This window comes from Rhodamnia argentea, chromosome 10 (genome assembly GCF_020921035.1).
Source record: "Rhodamnia argentea isolate NSW1041297 chromosome 10, ASM2092103v1, whole genome shotgun sequence".
Lineage (NCBI taxonomy): Eukaryota > Viridiplantae > Streptophyta > Magnoliopsida > Myrtales > Myrtaceae > Rhodamnia > Rhodamnia argentea.
This window is the reverse complement of record NC_063159.1, coordinates 5,019,390-5,040,369: the sequence shown is the minus strand read 5'-3', so window position 1 is coordinate 5,040,369 and position 20,980 is coordinate 5,019,390. Positions and strand designations below refer to the sequence as shown.

General features: G+C 37.4%; 1 protein-coding gene and 1 long non-coding RNA gene across 2 annotated transcripts in view; one reads left to right on the top strand and one right to left on the bottom strand.

Moving 5' to 3' along the window:
• The first annotated feature begins 6,787 nt into the window (after positions 1-6,787).
• LOC115745796 (importin-11) overlaps positions 6,788-20,980 on the top strand; it is a 20,660-nt gene continuing 6,467 nt past the window's right edge. Inside the window, exons 1-16 of the mRNA XM_048271516.1 lie at positions 6,788-7,230; positions 7,432-7,541; positions 8,118-8,190; positions 8,416-8,477; positions 9,761-9,902; positions 10,071-10,274; positions 10,373-10,439; positions 11,295-11,694; positions 13,621-13,768; positions 13,871-14,031; positions 16,793-16,892; positions 18,090-18,164; positions 18,300-18,434; positions 19,129-19,218; positions 20,183-20,365; positions 20,474-20,578. Coding sequence (XP_048127473.1) covers positions 7,090-7,230; positions 7,432-7,541; positions 8,118-8,190; positions 8,416-8,477; positions 9,761-9,902; positions 10,071-10,274; positions 10,373-10,439; positions 11,295-11,694; positions 13,621-13,768; positions 13,871-14,031; positions 16,793-16,892; positions 18,090-18,164; positions 18,300-18,434; positions 19,129-19,218; positions 20,183-20,365; positions 20,474-20,578 — 2,196 coding nt within the window. The 5' untranslated portion in view covers positions 6,788-7,089. The remainder of the gene's footprint in view (positions 7,231-7,431; positions 7,542-8,117; positions 8,191-8,415; positions 8,478-9,760; positions 9,903-10,070; positions 10,275-10,372; positions 10,440-11,294; positions 11,695-13,620; positions 13,769-13,870; positions 14,032-16,792; positions 16,893-18,089; positions 18,165-18,299; positions 18,435-19,128; positions 19,219-20,182; positions 20,366-20,473; positions 20,579-20,980) is intronic.
• Positions 18,616-20,980, bottom strand: part of LOC125312664 — a 22,246-nt gene continuing 19,881 nt past the window's right edge. Inside the window, exon 3 of the long non-coding RNA XR_007196740.1 lies at positions 18,616-18,626. This is a non-coding gene — a long non-coding RNA (uncharacterized LOC125312664). The remainder of the gene's footprint in view (positions 18,627-20,980) is intronic.

Genomic DNA, 20,980 nt, shown 5'->3' with positions numbered 1-20,980 from the left:
TGGTTGTCTCTATTTCTAGTCGGGATATGATTGGATATGATATGATACAAAATCCAGGGATTTTGGCATATCCTATCAATTGTTTGGTAAATCGCAGTAATAAAGTTGGATATGTGCATATCCTATGATGTTCATTGTTTGGCATTTGCACATATCGATGTAAATGAACCTGAAAATGCACAAACGAAGAGTATAAGAATCTCTCATAATTCACTCCCAACTCTAGTAAGAAATAGAAAATATGTGTTTGAAATATGTCTCGAGTTTAAGCCCGATGCGAAAATCTGAATTTCGAAAGTAAATATATCTTGATCTTGAATTAAAGGATAAATCTTAAATATGATGGATATTATTTTCATGTGGAGATAAGATCAAGATTGGACGAAATTTGTTTTGAAATCCACGAATAATATCTTTTCATTTAAAAGTTAACCAAGGAAAGAAAAGATATCCAATCTTGGACGGCCGATGGAATTGCCTGGAAATCTTTTGCATGTAGAAGTCAACTTTGAGGAGGACTTGACAAGGGAATTTATGTTGACATATATATATGCATTATACGAGTCAGTGATAATTAATGAGCACGTAGACTTGAAGCACCAATTATTTTTTGAGTGCTTGATGTGCCATTGTTGAGGTGAAGGCATCCGGAAGCGCCGTTTTTCGTCGAGTGCTTGGCAAGGGTTTTCTTCGTGCATTTTGTTCGCGGAATTACATAAAAAATTCAAGTGTCGAAACCGATTAAATCTTGAGGTTAGATTTATGTAATTTCCTTTGTGAGATTGAGAGATTATTTTGCTAGGAATGATGGGCTAAATACTGTGTGTGTTATTGAATGTATTTGGGGCTTGGGAAACACCGAGAGTGTTTGAGTAACTCGAGTGTGGTTTGTAATCTCCGTGTATCGCTTGATCTATAGAGAAATTCGTTCTTGCTCTCCCCGTGGACGTATGTCTCTACAACCGAACCACATACATCCGGTGTCGGATTTATTTTCTAGTTCTGTCTATTTATTGTTTGATCATTTGGTTCTACGTAACAATTGGTATCGGCGCTAGGCTTGTTTGAGTTGAAGCAAATCAATGGCGACAAAAAAAGTTAAAGTGAAAATCGACAGATTTAAGGGGAAGAACTTTGGTTTCTAGAAGATGCAGATTGAGGACTATCTATATCAGATGAAGTTGCACTTGCCCTTATTTGGAGAGAAACCAAGAACGATGAAACAAGCCGATTGGGAATTGTTGGATAGACGAGCGATGGTTGTTATTCGATTGGCGTTGGCTCGTAATATCGCGTTTAATATCATCAAAGAAAAGACCATTGCGGGTTTGATGAAAGCCCTTTCAGACATGTACGAGAAGCCTTCTGTAATTGACAAGGTCTATCCGATGCGACGTCTATTTAATTTGAAGATGAGCGAAGGTGCGTCAATTGCTAATCATATCAATGAATTCAAAGTGATTGTTAGTCAATTGAGTTCGGTTGTTATTAACTTTGAAGATGAGGTGCGTGCTTTGATTCTATTATCCTCATTGCCTAATAGCTGGAATACTACTTTTATTGCTGTTAGTAATTCCTCTAGGTCAACAAGTTTGACGTTTGATGATATTCGAGATTTGATTTTAAGTGAGGACATCCGTATAAGAGAATCCGGTAACTATGTATCTACTTGCTTTAGCGGTGAAAATAGAGGAAGAACTGATACTCGTGGTAGTAGAAGTAGTATGAACTCGAATAGACGCAGTTAGCCTAGGACTAGTGGTGTTGTCTGTTGGAATTGTAGCAAAATGGGGTATCTTAAAAGGAATTGTTAAAGCTGAAAAACGAAATGGGTAAGGGAATTAGAGTTGAATCTACGGATGATGTTGCAACCTGGAGCCGATAATTCGATGGTGTCGATAGGGTCTTGTCTGTCACTGAAAATTCGTCATTTGATGGATGGATTATAGATTCTGGTTGTTCTTTTCATGCTACACCAAATAGGAACTGGTTTGCTACTTATCAATGCACGGATAGTAGTAAAGTGCGGTTATGGAACAACGCCGAATACGATGTTGTGGGTGTTGGTGATGTTAAAATCAGAATGCATGATGGTATTATGAGGACATTGACTAGAGTAAGACACGTTCCAGAATTGAAAAAGAACTTAATTCCCTTGCGAACCTTAGATTTAGTTGGATGCATGTATTCTTCACAATGTGGAGTTCGCAAGGTTGTTTGAAGTGCTCTAGTGATAATGAAAGGAATCAAGCGTGGTGGCCTGTATGAACTTCAAGGTGAGACATTGAGAGGTTTCGCTCCGGAGACGTCCACATCCGTTCGAGAGTATAACGACTGCTCGAGGAAGATCTGGGTGTCTGTGCTGGCGCATAAATTTGATGTTGTTGTCGGGAACACGCGGTCAAGAGCTTAGATCGAGACGGAGACGAGTAAGTTGATCAAGCATGTGCGAACCGATAATAGCATGGAGTTCTACTCGGAGCTGGTAAATAAATTCTACGTGAAAAAGGGCATAGTAAAACACCGCACTAATGCTAGCAAACCATAACAGTTTGTAGAATTGATGAGCAGAACATTACTAGAGATAGCTCGAAAAATGATCTCTAGTGCTGGTATGGCTAAGAGAATTCTAGCGGATGCGCTTAATATAGCGAGCTACCTGGTGAACATATATCCATCGATTGCGATAAGATATCGGACTCTCGAAAAAGTGTGGTCACGTAACATTGCTGATTATTCTACTTTTAGAATATTTGGTTGCCCGTATTATTATCGAGTAAGTGATAGTAAGTTCGATGCAATGGCAAGATGCACATTCCATGGTTATGTACGAGATGAGTGGGATTATCGGTTGTGGTGCCCGAATATAAATTCACCTATTTGCAGCATATAAGTTACCTTTAACAAGTCTTCGGTACTTTAAGCTAGGAGTGATTGTAGCAATGTTCATACGGATCTGGATGGTGTTTAGCTTGAGGTGGAGTTGCAATCAGAAACTCCCGAGGTAGCGGATACTAGCGCAATAATCGACATAGATAGTACTTGTAGCGAGGTGGAACTTGTAGAGCCAACGGTTCTTGTAACTGTTGATATTGACAAGGTACGTGTTCGATCTCCTAACGGATATGGATACAATGGTGATTTTGCTTTATCCGTGGTTAAGGAGCTTGTGTCGGAAAATACTTGTGGAACAGTTAAAAGTGCATGTGGAGGTGGAGTTAGTATTTTGATGAGATCCCCGATTGTGGCGAAGTTCAAGTGCTACTTGGATTTGAAAGACGTTTGTGGCGATTGAGCCTATTGGGGCTGTTGGGAGAGTAGAGATGATGTTCGGATTATCAGCGACACAATTGTGACTTGGCTCAAACGTCGAGTCAAGGTGGAGATTGTTTGAAATATGTCTCGACTTTAAGCCCGATGCGAAAATTCGAATTTCGAAAGTAAATATATCTTGATCTTGAAATTAAAGTATAAATCTTAACTATGATGGATATTATTTTCATGTGGAGATAAGATCAAGATTGGACGAAATTTGTTTTGAAATCCACGGATAATATCTTTTCAGTTAAAAGTTAGCCAAGGAAAGAAAAGATATCCAATCTTGGACGATCGACGGAATTGCGTGGAAATCTTCTGCATGTAGAAGTCAACTTTGAGGAGGACTTGGCAAGGGAATTTATGTTGATATATATATATATATATATATATATATATATATATGTGTGTGTGTGTGTGTGTGCGCGCGCGCATTATACGAGTCGGGGATAATTAATCAGCACGTAGCCTCGAAGCACCAATTATTTTTGAGTGCTTGATGTGCTATTGTTGAGGTGAAGGCGTGCGGAAGCGCCGTTTTTCGTCGAGTACCTAACAAGGGTTTTCTTCGTGGATTTTGTTCGCGGAATTACATCAAAAATTCAAGTGTCGAAGCCTATTAAATCTTGAGGTTAGATTTGTGTAATTTCCTTTGCGAGATTGAGAGATTATTTCGCTAGGAATTGGGGGTAAAATATTGTGTGTGTTATTGGATGTAATCGGGGCTTGAGAAACACCGAGAGTATTTGAGTAACTTGAGTGTGGTTTGTTATCTCCGTGTATCGCTTGATCTATAGTGAAATTCGTTGTTGCTCCCCTCATGGACGTAGGTCTCTACGACCGAACCACGTACATCCGGTGTTTGATTTATTTTATTGTTCTGTCTATTTATTGTTCCATGCTTGGTTCCGCGCAACAATATGATCATCCACATTTGCAATTACAAAAAGTTTTTTTTCTCTCTCTCATTACTTTGGTTAAACTTCGACATGAACCATAAAGCTACATAAGAGAATGAATTTTGATTCTCTTTCTTCTTTTATAAACTTTTGATGTGCACCAAAAACCTACCATCGAAAAGAAGTTTCTACTTTCTCGCCATTTTTCGTAAAGTTTTATCGTGAACTAAAAAACTACAACGGAATGCTGAAACTTCAATATGAACCAGAGATACATAAGAGAAGGACATGGAGATTTTTAGTTTTTTTTTTTAGAATTTCATAATCCTACATTCTTCGTGATTTAAAAAGACCATTTTCAAGGTCGAATTTGTTCATTTAAAATATGGTTCTTCCACTTCATTTTTATTTACTTATTTTTTAATTTTGTATGTATCTTTTTTTCATTATTTTTATTTTGTACCATCATTTCTTAATAAAGATTCTATTAAATAATAAACTATACTACCGTACTTAAAATATGTAATGATATGAACATGAAGTGTGTGTATGCACAAAATATATATTATAAAGTATAAAGAAACTCAAATTTATAAATACATATAGGTATATATGAAAATTTTATTTTTCATTTTTAATTTAGCATTAATATTAAAATTCAAATATAATTCAAAATTAATTATTATTTTAATATTACTATTTAAGAATTTTGTTATTCGGAAAAAAAAGATTTTATATCATGGACAAAAGAAATCATATCTACTCTTATCCCATCTCCCCTATAGGATAATTATATCCATGTTATATCCCCCTCTTATATCCCCTTTCATCCTATCCCGAGCACGAGTCAAACATAGGATAGGATAAATCTTATCATATCCTGATTTTATCCCGACTATCAAATGCAGCCTTATATCTCATTTTATCCTGTTATGGGCGGGAGCTAAACACGGGATAAGATAACATTTATCCTATTTTGATTTTTTAGCTTGTCTATCAAACGCAATCTCATTATTTTATGGGATGATTGATGTTTTTTTAGCAGTCTAGTTTTGCAATCTCATTATTTTATGGGATGATTGGTGTTCTTTTAGCAGTCTAGTTTTATTGCGTTATTTATAATTTTCCACTTTTTACGGCGATTAACGGTAAAAAGAGATATTTCCTTCACACAAGAAGAAATGATGGAACCAGGTAATTGCTAACTACCGGACACTGTCAATAACTCAGGCCACGGGTTTTTATTCGTTTCAAGCCCAAGTTTGTAGAAACGCCCACGTCGAGATGTCCAATCTCCAATTCCGTCTCATACCAATTTTTTCGCACTTGGGCTACTGGAACTCGCGGTCTCGGTGGCTCGACTTGACGTTAATCATGGCCATTCGTGTTAGGATTGAGCGCACGAACACAACCGAATACAGAGTAAAGGCAAAAAAGAAAATAACGACGCACAAATTATGTTTGGGTTTACTCTTAAATTGTGGGAAAAATTACACTAAAAGTGCCATAACTTGTGTACGGCATTCACTTGAGTGCCATAACTTTCAAAACGTTTACTTAAGTACCATAACTTTCAAAAATCGTTCACTTGAGTGTAACGTCGGAGTAAAATCGTTCACTTGAGTACTACAAGAACTTTTCCGGCGTGCCACGTCGGCTTTTCGGCGTGCTACGTCATCTTTCCGGCGTGCGAGAGTAACTTTTCCAGCGTCTACAATAACTTTTCCGACTACCACGTCATCTTTTTCCGGCGCCACGTTAACGTGGCACTCAAGTGAACGATTTTTAAAAGTTATGGCACTTAAGTGAACGTTTTGAAAGTTATGACACTCAAGTGAATGCCGTACAAAAGTTATGGCACTTCTAGTGTACTTTTCCCTAAATTGTGATTATATTCAGTATAGAGGATTTCATTGTAATTCATTTCTGTTACAACTTTAAACTAGAGCTAAATGGGGTTTCTCTCAATGTCCTTTCCCAAAACATAATTTATTAAGTAGCATTTGCATTTTCCAAAACCCTTTAGGCTAAATTCCCTTGTATTTCTTCAAAGTCCATTAGAAAAGTTGAACCAAATGTAGTCTATATATAAACTCAATAATTATTCATGGGCTCAAACTCAAAATTATTAATAAATTATGGACTCAAATCATAAAAGTTTTAGGCCATCCATGGCCACTTCCCTCTACGACCCGTCGGGGCAACTCTCTCAGATCGTCGCTTGCTCACTGGAGAGCGAAATCACGTGCTTTTCTGTCGATGAAGAGTATGAATTATATTTCAACAGGTTTAAGCTTCGAGTCGCGAAGCTCGAGGCCTTAGTCGGTCGAGCTCTTTAAGTCTGTAATCATGGATGCTCGATTGCGGATCGTGAATGGATGCGAATGGTGATTTTTACATTTTTTTTATGGATGATAATTTTGGTAGGGTCTATGGAAAAATAAGAAGGATTAGCAAAATATTTAACGGCGTTAATCATATCTTAAAAAAAATGAAAAAACAAAAGGAGGTTTTAAATTTTTCGGACAAAAGCGAGGAACCCAAAATGATGTTCTTATGCAAAGCTTCGCCACATCGCCGTGTTAAGCGTCGGGTCGTGTGAACTCTCTCTCTTTTCTCTATTAAAAAAGCGAAGAAGACGAGCAGCGTGCTCGTACTCCTCCTTCCATTTCCTCGTTCGCTGCGAGCACACAGAGAAACCGAACGAATCGACCCATCGATCGATCGACGTCGTCTTCCTCGTGAAGCCGATACATTCGCTCGAACTTCGTTTCCACCCGGCATTCGTCTCCTGGCGCAATCGGATCTTCGGCCCGCCGATTCCGTGTCGTCTCGGCCCCGCCGTATCGGTTTCGGAGCTCCGAAGGCTGCGGCCATGGCGTTATCGGCGTCCGACCTTCCCGCCGTCTACGCTTTACTCGCTAATTCTCTGAGCGGCGACGAGAGAGTGCGCAAGCCAGCAGAGGCCGCGCTCAGCGAGTTCGAGAGCAGGGCCGGTTTTTGCTCCTGTCTCATGGTATCTTCTCTTCGTCCTCTTCGCTCCCGAGTTTTTTTTTTTTTTTCCGGTTTATGCTGTGGGGTTAGCATCTGCGTCGGAAGTGCTTTTCTGGCGTTTATTTCCTGTCGTGTGTTTTGGATGCGAATGGTGTGTTTTCGCGCTGAATGTGTGGATGAGTAGGCTGTTTTTTAGCTGAGAGGGTCGTTCTGTGTTGTTCAGGAAGTGATAACCGCGAAGGATTTGGCATCTCAAGTGGATGTCCGCTTGATGGCGTCCGTGTATTTTAAGAATAGCATCAACCGGTACTGGAGGACCAGGCGCGATACCTTGTAAGTTGCTCGAGATAAAGACATTGTGTCGATTGCCATCAGCAATTTTTCTTTTGGGACAATACCTGTTGATTCTGGCGCTTGAAACTTTTTTATGCACGATCTTCTAAACCTGCAATGTGGCGAGAGTATAGAGAACTGGTGGCAACTATCATAAGGTGTGGATGGCTCATTTATTAACTATTGACAATGACATACTACTCCCGTGGTTGGCTTGTACACCATCTGAGACAGTACTTTTTCCTTAAGAAACTGAAGGCAGAGATGTTCTGACAAATATTCTGTCAACTAGGCAAATCACAAATTCCGCAAATAAGTTACATTATGTTGGACGACTTACTATTGGTTCCTATGAGGACTAATCGTTGAAAGCTATGGCAATTTTACTGAGTAGGTACCTGTGACATGCATCCTGTTCTGGCACTTTGTGAGAGAAGCATTGGCTGTCGGGTTGATTTTCCCTTTTGTCTTTCTTTCTATCTGGTTTTGTATTTGGTATGTTGGTTTTCCGCCCTCTGTGTAAGTTAGGATAAGAAGCACATGCATTTACTTTACAAGAGGATAATTTCTTTCCAGGGGAATCAGCAGTGATGAGAAGGCCCATCTTAGGCAAAAGCTGTTGTCTCACTTGAGAGAAGAGAGCCATCAGGTGATAAAGGATTTTCTCTTCCTTTACTTATTTGCTTTCCTATTTGATGTTAGGAAATTTCATTTTCTAAGCTTTTTCTTAGTTATCTTTACTTTTCTCCTCTCTTATCATTTAGATTATTGCAGTGTGTCTTCTTGCAGCATATCTCTCTTTCTTACGAATGTTTTTCCAAAATACATGCTGAAAGTTATTAGTTAACGGAACATTGTCTTTACATGAATGCAGATAGCTGTGATGTTGGCTGTACTCATATCAAAAATAGCTCGTTTTGATTATCCAAAAGAGTGGTACGTTGTTCATACATAATCTCTTTGTAATCATTTACATTTTTTGGCAAGATAATGAAATCATGATTTGATGACTGTATAAAGGATTGATATACTGACTCAAATAATTAGCATAGTAACTTTCTTGTTCCATGAGATCCATTAGTGCCCTTTGATATATATGGGACTTCTTTGCATTAGACCTTCTTGCCCATTCACTTTGTCTTGATCGAACTGAGTATCTCTTTGACCTTGTTAAGGTCAGTTGTTTTTGTTATTAGAAGTACCTTTTTTTATGTGGAGAAAAGTGATATGCTGAGTGCTTACTGTTAGTTGAGGAAGGAGTGCATATCACAAAAAATTGCAGTTTGAGTTGCTTTACGAGTATATTCTGCAGGTGTGTACCGTTGCTTGGCAGTAGTCAAATGGACTGATGTTAGAGATTAAATTGGGAAGCATTTTTGTTATATTACTCTACGAGTATCACGGAATGGTGAAGGATTTTCTTTTGTTATCTCAATGTTGCAAGAATTATGCATCATATTGATGGCGCTGTACAGACTTTGATGCTTAAAAAGAGAACAGCATTTCCATAGCTAAAACATTACCTTGTTGCCTTGATAACAATTTGTATTAAAAAATGTGATTTGAGTATATTTCTCTTTTAACTTTTGAGATTTCACATATTTAATAGTGAACAAATCAAATCTTTAAAATTTCATATATATATATATATATATATATATACATACATGAAATCCATACTAAGTCATTCAATTGGGATAATTCAGTCACTGGAGTATTGTTATGACGATGAACTTACTTAAATTCATCATGCTAGTCAATTCGGTCTAAAAGTTGTTCAAAAACTTATCGCAGACTAAGATTTGGTACTTAAATTATCCCACACTTAGATCTGATAGATTACTGTGAAAATAAGGGCTTTTGAGGGTTTAAGTAAGTGAATGAGTTGAGCCCTGCTAAGTGTAACACATATTCAGTTGAGCGCATATTTATTGAGGTCAAGAAGACTATAGTTTATATGGGCTTTTGAGGGTTTAAGTAAGTGAACAGCTGAACCCTGATTAGTGTAACACATACTCAGTTGATTGCATGTTTATTGAGGTCAAGAAGACTATAGTTTATTATTCCTCATTGAGATCAACAATAACAGTGCAGGAAAATTGATGATGCGCACTAGTCACTTCATGTGCTGCTATCAGTGTAGCATTGCTTCCATATTTTTATAAAAGTTTAAGCTTTGTAATTACATGCTTTAACTTTTTGATCTTTCATGTTTAAAGGCCGGATCTCTTTTCTACCTTGGGCCAACAGCTTCAGTCAGCGGATACTCTTACTTCACACAGAATTTTTATGATAATTTTCCGAACTCTAAAGGAGTTGTCAACCAAACGCCTTACATCAGACCAAAAAAACTTCGCAGAGGTATAGTGGCTTCATGGAATATATCTTTTGTATATGGAATGCCAGAAGTTCAATGCAGCATCACGAATGCATCATTTAGTTTGTTAAGCATTCATTTGCTATCTTTTTTTTCTTTTACTTTTGAGAGTCATAACTAATGAGCATCTTCTAAAATGATTGAATTTGCAGATATCCTCCCGTTTCTTTGATTATTGCTGGCACCTATGGCAGAGTGATGTAAAGACGATATTGTCTGGTTTCTCAGCACTTTGTCAAACTTCTTTGCAGCAAAATGATGAACTATATCTGACATGTGAGAGGTGGTTGTTGTGTCTCAAAATCATAAGACAACTAATAATTTCAGGATTTCCAAGTGATTCAAAATGCATGCAGGTACTAATATGTCTGAAAATCTGTTATGTTTAGTATAGATAGGCTAAGAAAATGCCAAGAGGACATTTTTTTCTAAGCTATTTCTTGCCATCTTTTAGGAGGTCCGACCGGTTAAGGAGGTCTCTCCTGTGTTCTTGACTGCCATTCAGTCTCTTCTCCCTTACTGTAAGTTATTCCTCGCTTTAATAGCCTGATTTTATGGATGAAAGGCAATATTTTTGCTGAAATTATGATCTTCTGGCATTGTCAGTGAACCTTTTGATGTTCATGGTGATCTCTTGCTATTTATTTACGAAGTGTAATGCATGATAGGTACATTAAACATTTATACATCTTCGCCTTCCTGGGCCTTCCTCCTTTGTGCTCTCTATCACACGTGTGCGCACATAATCACCCATGTCTACATGATTGTGAGCACACAAGATAGGCACATGCATACTCACACTTGCAGACACAAGTGTTCTTATAATCACACAGTGACATGTCAGTGTCCATATGCACATACTTATGTTTGGGAGCATAGAATGTGACGGTTTGGCAATTTAAATTTGTGTTCTATAGCTGAAATCTTACCATCTCACCAAAAGATAGCATGTTCTTTCTTCATTTTGGACTACCTTACATGTTATTTTTTTACTTTTTGATCAATTAAAAGGTTCTCTGAAAAGTGATTACTCATACTGATTCTATGAGGTGTTTAGACTTCAAGATGGACATTTCCAGAATTGTGCAGCTTTATATGTTGAAAGCACCACTGTGTTCTATGCAGTTGGAGTAAATTTAGAATTTTTTTAGCCCCAGAAATTAGTCTTACGGAGCATCTGCTAGTCTCAAATAAAATTATTTTGTTATTCAAGACTGTAGTTGAACTTCTTTTAGACAACTGCAGTTGGTATATCTATGACAAGGTACTATTTAAGATTTCTGATGTGAAGTAATGAGTAATATGGCGTTAGTAATTCTTGAACTTGAAATATTGCATTATCCTTTGTCTAATTTCTTTATTCTGTGTTTTTGCAGATTCATCTTTTCAGAAGGGATATAATAAATTCTGGGACTTCATAAAGAAAGTGTGCACAAAGTTAATGAAGGTTTTAATCTCGATTCAAGGAAGGCATCCTTATTCATTTGGTGATAAATGTGTTCTTCCACCTGTAATGGAGTTCTGTTTGAATATTATAATAGATCCCAAGGCCGATTTGATATCATTTGAGGAGTTCATTATTCAGTGTATGATAATGGAAAAATCTTTGCTCGAATGTAAAGATTACAAGCAAATTCTCACTGGCCGAGTGGTAGATGAAAATGGGGTGTCCCTGGAGCAGATGAAGAAAAACATTTCCGCTGTTATTGGAAGTCTCCTTATGTCTCTTCTACCTAATGATCGCATAGTACTCCTGTGCAATGTCCTGATCAGAAGGTAATGAGATACCGCCTTTCAGTTCATTTATCTCTAGTGATGACTGAAGAATGGAACTCATGCTGTGTTTTAAATCCTGATTTTTTTTTTTTTTTTTGTAATTTGGGAGTGGTTTAAATTTTTGTTTTCAGTTGTCTTTCCCTAGTTTAAGTAGGTGGACTGACAAGTGAAGCCCCTTTTCATTTAATATGCTCCCATTGGGTAAATTCAGGAAAGCGGTATATTAACTGCTGTTGGTGGTTTTTGATTTTATTGGTGTTGGAATATATAAATATTAAATCACACATTCTTCTATCGATTTAAGCTTTTAGAGAAGTTGGCTGTGGTCCCCTAAAATCTTTCATGGTATCGGAGCGGGAAGTCCCATAAAATCACGCATTCTTCTATCACCGCTTGTTGGTGGTTTTTGATTTTATTGGTGTTGGAATATATAAATATTAAATCACGCATTCTTCTATCAACTTAAGCTTTTAGAGCAGTTGATTGTGGTCCCATAAAATCTTTCATGGAATTAGAGCAGAAGGTCCCGAGTTCAAATCTTTCTAGGCTCCTATTTGCCTCCCCAATGAATATTTCCACCCTTAGTACTAGGCAAAAAGACCGGACTAAGTGTGAGGGGGAGTGTTGGAATATATAAATATTAAATCACGCCTTCTTCTATCGGCTTAAGTTTTTAAAGCGGTTAGCTGTGGTCCCATAAAATCTTTCAATTGGTATAAGAGATGAATTGTTCTTTACATTTGTTGGCAAGGCCAGATTCCGGAGGATACACGAGGGGAAGAGTAAAAAGTAAAAAAATCGGTTTATTACGTCCTCCACTTGTCTCGTTTGTTTGACGAATTACATATTTTTCAATGATCTCCTGGGATTTTTATCCATCTCCTGTGAATATATTGATTGATTATCTAGTTGAGAAGAGCCATATCAACAAATTGATATTGCTTGGTACTGATCCTGTGATTAAGGAATACTGGAATCTTATAATTGATTTGTTTGTATGCTGCAAACTGCCTCCGTTAATTGGCCTTGAGATTGTGATCTAGCACCTGTCTATTCCCATTAGTGACTGTCATAGGAATAGGAAGAGGGCAAAAGGAGTAGAGCTTCAAGAAGTTGTCTGATTACTGCTAAATAAACTGATCTAAACTGATATGCACTGGTTTCTGTTCCTCTATAATGATCCACTCTTCTGGAAAATTGTTAAAAGCATTGGCCCTTTTAGTGGCATATGCTTGTAGTCACTATCTAGTTCCCTCTGGCAGTTGCTTATATGCATAAATTAGTGATGTAGTGAAAATTTACGTATTTCTAGTACATCAGCTACTGCTCTGGATGGCACTTGGAGGTTTGGAAGCTACCAGATCGAGATAGGATTTGTTAACGCTTTCTGGGAAATTTTCTTGCTTCTATAGGAGTTTTTGGGTGGCAACGGGTCTATTAATGAACTAACTTTGGGCTTGGAAAGGACTCTAGCAGTTCAAACATCATGTTTTGCTTCTTTCACCAATTTCTGCTGTTGGTGTGGAGGGAAGGATGGGATAGACTTTGAGGGATGGGGTTAGTCATTTCTTGTATTAAATATATATGATTGTGAACTTTACATGTTTGGCTGAGACAGCCCTGAGCAGCACTCCACCTGTATGCTGCTTTCCAGTCTAGAGAGATTGTTCTGGTAAATGATTTTGTTGTTTGCTTTACCAAAGAGGAACTTGTTGATGGATGAGTATATAGATTGATGTGATTAAATTGAATAAGGGGTACTGGGATTACCATTGTTGGTATTAGCAGTCTATTATAAAAAATAATTAATCAGGTGGAGCCTATTGTAGCATCCATTTTTATACTTTTTGGTCGGTCATTTTGAATGTTTTCTCTTCCAAACATCATCAGATTGAATCTAAGACCATTCTAGTAACATCATGACAGGTACTTTGTTCTGACTGCGGGTGATTTGGAGGAATGGTACCAGAACCCAGAGTCTTTTCATCATGAACAAGATATGGTTCAATGGACAGAGAAACTAAGACCATGTGCTGAAGCTCTTTACATCGTTTTGTTTGAAAATCACAGTCAAGTAGGTGGCTTTGAACTGTACATCTTCATTTCATTTCTGTTGAACTTACTGTTATCACGTTTGTCACTATTTGATTATTCCATTCGTGCTTCTCTATTTCAGCTACTGGGTCCTGTTGTGGTTTCCATCCTTCAAGAAGCAATGAATGGTTGTCCTACTTCCACAACAGAAATCACTCCCGGATTGCTTCTGAAAGATGCTGCTTATGGGGCGGCTGCATATGTTTACTATGAGCTGTCGAACTACCTGAGCTTCAAAGATTGGTTAGATAACACTTCAATCTATTTCTTTTATCTGGTCAAAATACAGTTTGTGCATGAAGGTCATTGAAATAAGTTGCTGCTAAATGCCATCCGTGGACGACCCACAACCTTATCTAGAACAGTCATTTCCCTTCCTGCTCTCAAATGCATGTGTTTGTGCGCACGTTACCCCTCTAAGCTGTGGTACTATTTAAAGTATAACCCCTCTCAAAAAACTCTTTCAGTCAACACCTAGAAGATTCTTGTTCATATTATCAAGAGGAAGCAGCAGGATCATACACGAAAAGAGTTAGGTTGCGTATTTTGTGCTTGTTGCTTCTAAATCCTTATGGCTTTTTAACTATCTGAACATGCGGTTGATTTTTATTAATTTATTTTACTAATTGACCTAATATATCATGTGCTTCAAGCTATGACCATTATAATCATATAAAGCATTTATATTCGATCAGAATCTGCTTCCCTCTTCTTTTAAAGTGCTAATAATAACAAAGATTGATCTATTGTGTCCTTTAGCATTATGGTTCATGACATGTATCACTTTCTTTTGCTAGAAGTTTCAAATCAGCAACTGCTTTACTCTGTACCATACATAAATATGTATTTGTGCTTGTGCACCTGGACAATTATTTCCACTGATCTTCTCCGGACAGTTTTAGGATTTGTCTAGTTAGACTTTTTACTTTTTTATTAATTTAAATCTTGCGAAAGACGTATTTTGAATTTTTTTGCCCAAACACCTGAAGCATTCACAAGTAATTTTCTCATAATTTTTTAGAAATTTAGATATAACATTATAAATTTCAGTGGGAGGGCAAAAAAATTGCTTCTTACTTTTTAAAAGGCACAAACAAACAAGCCCTTATAGTTCTGTAGTCGTTCTTCATCTGTGAACTATAGTTGATTTACAGATATGCATATGTGGTATCGTAATCTCCGTCCTTGTTGGAGTTTTCCATCCAGAAATTCAATGCAGCACTAAATCCTCATAGTCTGTTGCTAATGTACCATAAGTTTAGGGGAACAACTTCTTGGTCTTGTACTGTTTTGAGTAGGTGGGTTCTAGAAACCAGACTGGGTATTCTTTTTGTTGTTTTTGTTTTGCGGGGAGAGGGGTAGAAAGAGAAGAGGGGGGGGGAGACTTCTCTCTTTTAATTTTTTAGTTGTTCGGGGAGGGACAAGTGAAGCATGGTCAATAACCAAGCTTCACAATATTTTTTGTTTTTGTCAGACATCACATATTAACAAACACATATTAACAAAGTATTGACTATGTGTACTGTTGTCCCAATGCCACCATCAATTTAGTAACTATTAATGGAATTAGGACTTTTATGCTAAACACTGTTGGTGGAGAAAAAAAATTCCAAAATCAGCCTGGAACTGCATTTAAGTGTCCAATTCTAGCTTAGGTGGTCTGTATGTGCACTTGCACAGTGATCAAAGCCTCCTGTAGAAAATTTTTCTTACTCTTACTGTGTTTAGTATAATAATCCATGGATCGTGTGTATTATCGTGCATAATTATCAGAGCCTTGTGATGCATTTTGCACCACTAAATCTATGCAATAAATTATTTTTGTCAATCACTATGGTAACTCTTTAGTGCATTAAGGTGGACAAATAAAATATCAGGCAATTGACTCAGATATTCTTGCTTTGTATGTGCGCTAAATAGATTGATATAGGTTTTTCGTTAACTAGCAAGTAGGTGTCCTGTAACCACGTTTCTCATAAGTCAGCCGCAAGGCCTTATAGATTCTTGAACTATGATTGGATCTCTACAATCTTGCGGAGCCAGGGCCCCTGCTGGCGGCTCTCTCTCCCTCTCCCTCTCACTCTCCCTCCCTCCCTCCCTCCCTGCAATTGTGTCAATCCCTGTAATTGAGTCAAACAGCTACCAACAGTATGACTTGATTATGGTCACTCTTAAATACTGCCTTTGTTATAATCTGCTTTTATTTATTTTAAAGATACTGAACGGAATGCAGGTGGCAATGTTGAATCTCATCTGTCATAGCAGAATGCTTATATAATTAGGTTTTACCTTACTAATTACTTTTGTAGAAAATGTGTCCGATCTTTAGACTGATTTGCTTATCATGGATTTGGGGATCCTTGCCAATAAATCCTTTCCTTCATAATGGCTTTTGGATCTTGTGGCTCAAACTTAGCATTCTTGACTGATGGGATTTTCTTTTGAACTCTTTGAGAATATCTCTAGCTTCTTGTTCCTAACATGGTATTGTTTTTTCATATATATGTATATGCACACCTTTCCAAGTCTTGTTCCATCCACATTCTTTTGTGGTTTCATGTCACTGAGGCTCTATCTACATCATTCCACACAAAAAATAAACTAAAATAAAAATAAATTGAAGGCTTTCTATCTACATTGACAGAAAAGGTTACTCTCAATCTTGCAACCTATTGGTTGGCCATCTAATTTGTTTCTTTTCCGTTTCCACTCTATAATTTGTTATGAAAGAATTGCTATAGTATCTTGTTTGTATTTCATGTGCCTGTGGAGGAATAGCTGTGCGGTCTTTTTGAAGATCTTGTCATTTTTCCCTCACCATACCTGTGATAGAAGTTCTTGATAAGGGTCACCTTTGGTTACCACTTAAAAGAAAAACCTAATGCCTGTTGGCCGTATGATTTGTATTTTCAAACTTTGTCAGGATAGGTATGTCACTAGATGACTACATAAATAGGGTAACCTCCTGACTTGAGACTTCTCTTCCTGAAACTCCTAATTGCAGGTTCAATGGTGCACTATCTCTTGAACTCTCGAATGATCATCCAAACATGCGGATCATTCATAGGAAGGTTGCACTGATATTGGGGCACTGGGTTTCTGAGGTAACCTCTTTCCATTCTCCTGATTAAAGACACTGATTTTCTGAAACTGGTGCATAAACGTGTGTAATCTGGCAGTCGCACTTAGTTCTTGAACACAATATGGCCATGTGCTTCTACTTACATGATTGGCACTTGCTTCCAAGAAAACTTAAGGTTTCTGATGTGAATTTCTTCATGAGAGAATTCTGGTGAACTTGTCAAGAAGTGGATGGATATTCGAGGTGGATGGATATTTCTGTGTACAGCTCTAGAATGGGGAGGATACATAGTCATGTCTCATTACTTGGTGTTCATTCTTGATGATGGGAGATATATCGCAGGACAAGAAGATTAATTTTGGATTGACATTAATCTGCCTGCGTTGTTCTAGCAATTGGTGCACTCAATAGTGTGCAATTCAAACTTTCACAAATATTTTACTGCATTTTCTAAGTCAAGTTCCTGCTCATGTGTTTAGTGCATGTGTTCTAATTGTTCATGAAGATGCTGGTCAAGGTCAATGTGACAATTTTGTGGTATGTGTATATGCATGTTTATGTTGATCACTGCATCCATGTTCTTTTGGAACTGGGAGTCTGGGATGCATGTGAGCTTTTCAGTAAATTCTTGGAAGTGCTGGAAGGTAGAAATATGATCTGATAGAAGTGTATTTTTATGGTGTCTCCCTGCATATGGACTGTAGTGATAAGCAAACTTCCAGCCTCGAGTAATTCAAAGTTTATTTCTTTCTACCTAATCAATTTTACTGGTCCCACTGATGATGAAATTTCGATGAAACCAGAATTACTTTTCCGATGCCCTTTTCTTTTTTTTTTTCAGTCTCTCATGTCAACTCCTAGTGCCATTTCCTTGACCTATACCTGTCTTTAGGTAATTGTTAGACAATTTACGTCAACCTTTGCTGAGAGTGGCCAGAGGATTGCAATTCAATGGTTCCCAAAACAGAATGGAGGAGAAATTATAAAGAAATCTCGCAGTATGATCATTTTATAGCTGTTATATAAGAGTGTTCGATTGTTTGCATCAGATTTCTTGAGAAATATGTACTTTCTTAGAATTAGAGGTCTTTGTGGAGGACGTCATTATCATGTATTCGATCTTGATGTTTCAGCTACTCTTTGTGGATTCTGTCCTTTATGTGTTTTTCTGCAATCCATACTCTCTGTTTTGTGATGATTTTCTAATGCATGTATGCAGATCAAAGATGATATAAAAAGGCCAGTATACTGCGCTTTGATAAAGCTTCTGCAGCACAAGGACCTAGCAGTCAGGGTATGATGCATAACCGAAACTTCACAGATCTGCAATGTCTCCTACGTTTTAAAATCTATTTGACAAAAGTTTTGATCAACTATATCTTTCAGTACTTTCTTTCTAATAGCCTAAGTTGTTTGTCTAATATCGCAGTTGGCAGCCTGTAGGTCCTTGTGTTTACACATTGAAGATGCAAACTTCTTGCAAAGTGAATTCACTGATCTTGTTGCAATCTGCTTCAATCTCTGCTTTAATTTGGTGGAGGATGTTCAGGAATTTGATTCAAAGGTAACATAACAACATTAACAAAATTTGAAAACAATGGTTGCATAATGCTTTCTTTGGCCACATTATATCTTCAGCATCACTATCTAAGGTTGAGTTCTCTATAGTACTTTTAGCTCAATGGACTTGTCACGCTGGATTAGGCTGGACAACATATGCACATTGGCTGACGCCACATATGTACTGGAATATGTACTGCTACGCTGTTTTCTTAATGTATAGTCAACCCTTGTAATGTTTATAGCCTTGTCTATCCTGTTGACTAAATTGGAAGATACGTGGTACAACTTGAAAGCTTTGAATCGAGGAGCATGCTGAAGTTTGGCGACTACTCGATCCATTAACCCAACTAACAGAGGATTATGAATGAATGTTATATATAGGACCAGAATGAAACCTGGTTGGTTCATTAGGTAAAACAATAAAACCTAGATTGCAAAAGCATAAGGCTGTGATGTAAAACGATAATGATGGCTTATCCTTCTATTGTTCTGTTCTGTGTTACCGGTAGATATGTTTCAGGAATTTTATTCCTTATAGCTTCATGATAGATATTAATTTGGATGGATGGTTGTATCTCAATGAAAGTTACTGGATATTTTGTGACATCTGATTTCATGTATTGGTAGAACTTGGATCTGACCTTTATTACATCAACACGGACAAAAACTCTTTCATTCAATGTTTCTGTTTGCAGGTTCAGGTTTTGAATTTGATTTCAGTACTTCTTGCGTACGTGAACGATATGGTTCCATTTTCAAACAAACTGATTGAATTCTTTCAGAAGGTATTACTTTAATTCCCTACTAGATTTGCTTTGTCTGTTGTTGGAGCACAAGATCACTGAAGAGTAAGATGGCAAACAATTAGGATTCTGAAAAAAGCTCTGCCATACACCTCTGCAGGTAGCAAATGTTTGGTTGGGCATCATTTGAGATGATTTAGTAATTGGAAACCTTTCTTGAAATCTGCGATTGGCTTCTCTGACTTCCACAAGTCCCTTGTCATGATGGTGGATAATTCTGTGTCAAACATGAGTGGGTGGGTGACAATGATTATAGGATCTTCAGGATATTAGGTGGAGAAGTTGAAGTCAGAGTAGAGCTTCCTGCACTGTCCTTTAAACTCATGAGTTAGAAATAGGTCATGCAAGCATACGTTGTTGCTCTCTGTGTATTATTTTCTGTGTTCCTAATCTCCTTGCTTCTGAGGCATACTGCAGCTATGGCAGGAATAGAATTCTGATACCTGGAGAAAAAACTTCAACGTATTCTGTCTAAAGACGTATTTTTTGTCGCTCGCCTTAAATAGATGCTCTTTTCTGAATACCCCACAATTATCATTTGTTCATTCTCTAAATTTATCAAGAAAGAGATTTGATTTGTTCAATGTGGAATGAGTCTTTATACATTTGGATACAGTCATAATACTGTAATTGGAAAGGTAAAATTGATAGGCAACTGGTGTCCCGAGTTTTCGGTATCCATGTTGACTATTGATGGAGCTTAGCTGAGACCTTTCGATAAGGTTTCCAATCTACCTTCCTCAAAGATCGGTGGCAACTCCTTTTGCGTGTACATTGGAATCGGCATAATTTATTCGTGCACTTGAAATACCAGTTGCATTTATCTGCATCCTGCATTGACTTTAGCAACATTTAAGAAATAATTTTGCTTTGCGGTGACTTGAATATCTTCACATTCTTTTCTTTCCCGCCTTTCTAATTTTAGTACTTGTATTTCATGAACAAGGTATGGGAGGAATCTTCCGCTGAAAGTCTATTACAGATTCAAATTCTGATTGGCCTCCGGAACTTTGTCATTGCTCTTGGCTATCAGTCACCCATTTCCTATAACATGCTACTGCCCATTCTGGAAAAGGGAATTGATATAAATAGCCCGGATGAACTTAATCTTCTCGAGGATAGCATGCTGGTTAGCTTCTGAAATAGCTGTTCTCATGTTTTGGTCTTGTTTTAGTACGTGATTTCTCATCCTTATCATTTGGTTTTATTTTAGTAACATGTGGGATGCAATGTGCAGTTATGGGAAGCTACCATCTCTCACGCTCCTTCGATGGTATCTCAGTTACTGTCATACTTCCCATGTTTGGTTGAAATCATGGAAAGAAGTTTTGATCACTTGCAGGTCAATTTTTCTTTAAACTTTCGTAGTATTTGCATCTTCCCTATTGTATGCTATTCAACAGGACCTTCAACAGAATTTTGTCAAGTCTCCTGCGTTGCATCAGTTCTTTATCTTTATGAAAAAAACATGACGAAAAGTGAATGTGGCTGCAAATTTTTCTTTTTCTAAGTTTGTGTAGGATGAAGCACGCAAAACTTTTCCATTCACTCAATGATTTTGAAGATTGTACATCTTGTAGGATTTACTGATCCAGTCTAATTTCTCATGAAATATGCCCCTACTAGATGGGATTCATTTAATGGTACACATAATCTCATATGTTTTTCACTTCTCCTATAGTGTTTGAAAGTTGTCCATTTTTCTCTTTTGTATCAAAGTCTGTTATTGATAAACATCCAACCT